Source organism: Acomys minous, assembly GCF_964271855.1.
Source record: "Acomys minous genome assembly, chromosome: 10".
In the NCBI taxonomy this organism is placed as follows: domain Eukaryota; kingdom Metazoa; phylum Chordata; class Mammalia; order Rodentia; family Muridae; genus Acomys; species Acomys minous.
This window is the reverse complement of record NC_140491.1, coordinates 119,580,988-119,587,351: the sequence shown is the minus strand read 5'-3', so window position 1 is coordinate 119,587,351 and position 6,364 is coordinate 119,580,988. Positions and strand designations below refer to the sequence as shown.

Genomic DNA, 6,364 nt, shown 5'->3' with positions numbered 1-6,364 from the left:
GGGAGAGCAGGGACTGCCTCTGACAGGAACTCTGGTGCCCCCTATTTGACAAGTTCCCCTGGGTGGAGACGCCTTGTGGCAATCAGAGGAAGGGGAAGGAGGGGATCTGGATGGTTGGGGAGGGGAGGGTAATAGTGTGAAAGAGGGAGGAGGAACAAGAAGATACAAGTGAGGAGATAACCATTGGGATGTAAACTGACTATGTTTTTTAAACATTAAAATAAAATAAAATAAAAATAAAAAAGCAATCTGGTCATGGAGTTGGAAAAATATCTAAACATTTTCTAATTTCAATATTATATTTTTAGTAGAGTATAAATACAAAGTGTGGAATATAAGCAAAAATTGTCAAAAATGACTAATGTGGGTGTATGCTGTTACACAGGTAGTAATTCTGAAATGAAAGGATAACGTTATCCTACAAAGGAACTATGTTATCAGAGAGACTTACTAATAACAAACATCTATTTAAACAAAAAATTTCTGACAAAAATTTCCCTTGATCAGCTGCTTCATAGCATTGATGACATCCTTGTTCCTAAGGCTATAGATCAAGGGGTTCAGCAATGGGCTCAAAAAAGTATAAAAAACTGCTATTACTTTGGACTCCTCCACCGACTTCTCTGAGGGAGGCTTTAAATACATGCAAAAAAGGGTTCCATAAAATATGGTGACTGTCGTCAGGTGGGAACCACATGTAGAGAAGGCTTTTTGTCTTCCCTCAGCCGAACGGATCCTCAAGATGGCTGCAAAAATATACAGATAGGACAAGAGAATGATAGAGAGAGAACTCGACAGAGTAAAGCCAGCTACAACAAACATGGCCGTCTTTTTGACATGAGTGTCAGAGCAGGCCAGCATGATGAGAGGAGGGTCTGCACAGTAGAAGTGGTTGATTTCATGGGAGCCACAGAAGGACAGGTGGAAAGTGAGCAGAGTCTGAGAGAGCCCATTCAGGAAGCCAAACACATAAGGGAATGTGACTAGAGACACACAGACAGTCTTGGACATCCTGGTACTGTAGTGCAGAGGGCTGCAAATGGCCACGTAGCGGTCCAGAGACATTGAAGCAAGGATGTAAAACTCAGTGATCACCAGAGCAATGAAGAGGAGACACTGTGTGAAGCATCCGGCATAGGAGATGGTCTTCTGGTCTGAGATGAATCCACGCAGCATGTTTGGGGTGACATTGGAGGAGTAGCAAATGTCTACAAAGGACAGATGCCCAAGGAAGAAGTACATGGGTGTTTGCAGGTGGGAATTGGTCCGAATTAACACAATCATGCATAAGTTTCCTGCCAGTGTAATAAGGTAAATGGCCAGAAACACCACAAAGAGAATTTTCCCCAGCCCTGGGCTGTCTGTGAGTCCCACGAGAATGAAATCCATCATTGCAGTATTGTTTAGGGAAGACATGCTTTCACTTTGCCAGCTGAAGTGACAAGAAATATAAACAGTGCCTTCTAGATCTCTGGGTTTTTTAATGTTTATTTGTTGATCTGAGGCACAACCTCTTTTCTCCTCAAATGCTTTCAAATTCCTACCTATAGTGGCCAGCATTTATTTTTTAATCGGTCTCTGTTTTATTTTCATTTGATTCCTTTTTAATCACACAAACAGACAAGCAGGAAAAACCCACCAATTTTCATTGCCCTTATGTATCACAACTGTATGTTTCATCAGAGAAAAATACCTTCATATGCATATTTACAGATGCATACCTTTATTCTTAGCAATACTCATGTTGAATAAATGTCCATATTTTTTAAACAATTGAACTTAAGGAAAAGGTTTTAAGTGCATGTCATTTAGTCATTGTTCAAGCCATTTGGTCAAGCAAATGTGAAACGAAGCAATATGTGTTTCCAATCTTTGAAGCTACCATATCCTATACATTTAAGGTCAGAATGAAATGTGAACATTCAATACAGCATGTTTCCTATAACTCACAGTTGTCAATAAGAGAACAAAAAGTCTCTGAAGTTTGTCTTTGAAAAATTTAGTAGTCTTTCAATGTCAAGGAATAATCTCAATGGATCTTGGTGCCAGTTGTGTTTTCAGCACAGTAGAAGGCGTTGACTTCAGGGGGTGCACAAAAAGACAGGAGGAAAGTGAACAAGGTCTGAGCAAGTAAGCACTCAACACCTGAGTGGTTTCAGAAAGAACAGTGACAATGTATGGTCAATTTGGGGATAATTTTTCAACATAAAATGAAACATGTTTCCAAACTTCAACCCCCACCACCACCAGTAACAGCAATAAAGCAAGAATATCAGGGAAAAAAGAATTATTCTCTCTATGTTATAGGTTTATCAATACACTTACTCCTCTTCACTGCAAACTCCATTTTCTGCCATTCTTCAACAATACAAGATTATACCAGTGATAACTTATTCTCAGAGTGTATGTTGATGAGTAAAGGGAATTGATACTAATTTATTTTTTAAAAGCTATGCAATATATTGTCAAATAAAAATAAGCTGTGACAAAAAACAAAGGTTTCAGATGGAAATGAAAACCTTCCAGAGAGAGAGAGAGAGAGAGAGAGAGAGAGAGAGAGAGAGAGAGTATTTCAATAGTCAAAAAGGTGCTCAAGTATCTGACATGAGAATCATCACTAGTTTGGAATTTGTGTGTTTGTGTGTGAGTGCATGCATGTGTGTGCGTGTACCCGTGTGTGTGTGTGTGTGTGTGTATGTGTATTTGTGTGTGTGTGTGTGTGTATGTGTATTTGTGTGTGTAAAATATTCTTATGCTCTAACCAATTCCTAAGCTCCTTTTATTAGGGAAGCACAGACTTTTAAGTATGGTGTCAATCAAGTTTCATCTACCTTCTAGGACTTCTGTGTATTTGTGATGCCATGATAAAATTGCCTCACTACTTCATGTTAAAATCTATCATTCCCACATGCTGGTGAGGATGTAGAGAAAAAGGAACACTTCTTTGTTGTTGATGGGAGTGCAAACTTGTACAACCACTTTGGAAATCTATCTGGTGCTTTCTCAGAAAACTGGGAATAGGGCTTCCTCAAGATGCAGCTATTCCACTCCTTGGAATATACCCAGAAAATGCTCTACCACACAACAGGAACATAGCAGTCTTATTTATAATATCCAGAACCTGGAAACAGCCTAAGTGCCCCTCAGTTAAAGAATGGATAAAAAAACTGTGGTACATTTGCACTATGGAATACTACTCAGGTATTAAAAACAAGGAAATCCAAAATTTGTGGACAAATGGATGGAACTGCAAATGATTACGCTGAGTGAGTTAATCCAGAAGCAAAAAGACTCACATGGTATATACTCACTTATAATTGGGCACTAGCCCAAAAGGCATGTTCCATGAAAGTCGTCACTTACCAGGAGATTGGGACAGATATGAGGACATCCCGCTGGAACTCTAGGTAAGACAAATATAGGAGATGGGGAAATAGAAGGACCCAGAGGGTTCTATAAACCTACAAGAAGAACATAGTGATGGGTGGATTGGGGCCCAGGGGGTCTCCTTAAACTATTGCTCTAACCAAGGACAATACAAGTAGGAAACATCAAACCACTGCTCTGATCTACCCAATGGACAGGGCATTCTCCACAGTTATGTAGAGAGCAGTGACTGACTCTGCCATGAACTCTGGTACCCCATATTTGACCACCTCTCCTTGGTGGGGAGGGCTGGTGTCACTCAGAGAAAGGATAAGCAGGCTACCAAGATGGGACTTGATAGCCTATGACCATAAAGTGGGGGAGAAGGTCCTTCTTGGGGAAGGGAAAAGGGTGAAAGCTGGAGGGAGGGAGTAATGGGAGGACACAAGTAATAGGATTACAATTGAGTTGTAATCTGAATAAACTAATAAAATTAAAATTAAAAACCAAAAATTAAAAATAAAATCTATCATTCACTTGCTTTTCACACATACACAAGAATTAACATATAATAATGGATTCTTTAGAGTCATTAGGATGTATTTTCATATGAATGATATAGTCAAGGGCAGTTGACAATATATTTTCATAATGATAGGTAATAATTCATATACAAACACACAAATGTATTTTAGTTATCAAATACAGAATTTTAACCTACCTGCAAATACTAGTCTACTGCACATTGTACAAAGGAGGAAAATTTATAATGTTTTTTTCTTGGTATAGTTCCCTAAGTGTCTAAAAATAACTTTAAATATCCAATTTAAATGTTCTTCTATTCTCAAGGGCATAATCTTAGTTTGATGCTGTGAGATGTTATATTCACCTATGAGGCCAAAATCCCTAAACTCCCTCTGTCTCTCAGTCTCCCCCCCTCTGTGTGTGTGTGTGTTCTTATCTATTAATATCAATAATGACAAAGAAATATAATTCAGTGATATTTTGTATATTTAATATACTAAAGTAAAATGAACTCTACCAGGAACTCCTTATTTTTCTCTGCACTCGCTAAGGAGAAATCCTCCATGTTACTTTAGGATAAGGTAGAATAAGTGGTAGCTTTGAGGAAAACAATTACTGAAAGAGTAAAGTACAAATTTAATCTATTACTTTTTTCCCATTATTGAATTCACTGAACTTCACAATTTAATTTTTTCTTAAATAATTTTATCTATACACATTTGATGTAAAAGTATTTTTTCTTCATCACAATCAAATAAAATTATCCTCTAGATATTAAGTATTAAGGTGATGAGAAAAAGAAAGATTATCATTTTTCAACTTAATATATATATATACTCTGAAAAAAGATAATACTGTTTATGAAAAGAAATGTAAACGAAATGGCACAAAAATTGTGAGTACGCAGAGCACAGGGAATTGTGTGTTTTCATTTTATAAATAGTAGCATAAAAGTTATGGTAGAAACCAAACATCTTCTGATTTGATAAAAAGTCCTGCTTAACAAGACTCCTACTGTTACCTATACCAGTAACCTGCAACTGAATAAGTCTAAGAATTACCCTTATGATATTCTCTGCTAAATAAACATATTGATAAACTTTTCCCTACATTCTGATCTTATATTCATAGATTAGGGCATCACACAATCCTTATCAGAGAAGCTTTTTTTTTAAGTAGATGAGGATTAAATAGAGACTCTCAACTGTTCAACATGTGAGAATAAGAGACTGTGACACCATATTCTAAATGGAATGTCTATATCACAAGGCTCAGAGATCACTGGGTGGAAAAGAGATGAAATATTGCAGGGGCCAGAGGTACTGAGAATTTGCAGCAAAATAAGATTTGCTGTGAAACAGGATTGCTACAGACATGAGTTCACAGTGGCTGTGGCTGGATCACAGTGACCTAGAAAAGTTCAAACCCCACAGACATTGTATGAAGGATAAAGAGTATCACAAAATCAAGACATTGTAGCACTGATTGATTTTTAAATTATAGGACAATAAGAATAATTCCAATTTTATTGTGGACCATGTCAAAGTTAGGAAAACAAAGTACACCTGGAAATAATTAATTTTCTTCTATAAGATTATATCTACGATGATTTGAAAATGTAAGTATAATATAACTCTTTATTCTTTACTGAAGTAAGGAAAGAAATTTTGCCTAACTAGTAAAACTAAATGTTAAGGAGATTAGAAAACTGTGAAACATTTCCAGGAAGAGTTAACTTATCCTGTAACTATGTTTTTCTTCCTGGCATGAGGCAATTGATACATTTAAAAGAAGCATGATTGAGGCATTTACTCAATTCTAAATCTTCCCAATATCTACTTCAGTGTGGTATGCCCCACAGATGTTAGATGTTACATTGTTTCAGCATTGATTTTCTCCTGCCCCAATAAAAAATAAAATAGCTATATCATGTTACAAAGGTTTAATAACAACTCCATGAAATTCTGAAAGGAATAGAGATAAAACATTAAAACACATTAAATTCTGCCACTTGTTTCGAATGATTCAAAAAGATCCAGATCTTTAAATGTTATTGCTATGGTTCACATTCTGTGATAATATCTGGTAAGACATTTTACATTATATATTATACTCTTCAGAGCAATGAGAGAAAAATATGGTTGATATTGTGTAATAGATGTCTGATAAGCTATGCAAATGTGCCCATCACAGCTGAAAAATGTATTTATCATATGCCATATGCTTTGGCAACTCAAAAGTCACAACCAATTTTCATGTCTGACATCGTCTATAACTGAAAAAAAATGGATTGTCTTGCCAAGATAGCTGATTCTATAAGACAGTGAAGTTTATATGTATTCATCAGATGTGTTCATTGGATGTCTTTAAAATGTGGAGGAGGTTAAAAAATTTAAGTTAAAAAAAAAGAAATCAGATGGCAAATATACAAAACTATGATATCCTGCATAACACAAGGATGGAGAGCATGGCC

At 36.4% G+C, this 6,364-nt stretch overlaps 1 protein-coding gene across 1 annotated transcript; it reads right to left on the bottom strand.

Moving 5' to 3' along the window:
* Positions 1-468: 468 nt before the first annotated feature.
* On the bottom strand, positions 469-1,416 carry LOC311606800 (olfactory receptor 5M10-like; the record flags this gene model as incomplete). The annotated part of the gene is made up of 1 exon (XM_084798211.1): positions 469-1,416. One exon carries the CDS (start codon positions 1,414-1,416, stop codon positions 469-471), a length of 948 nt encoding a protein of 315 aa, XP_084654337.1.
* Between the last annotated feature and the right edge of the window lie 4,948 nt (positions 1,417-6,364).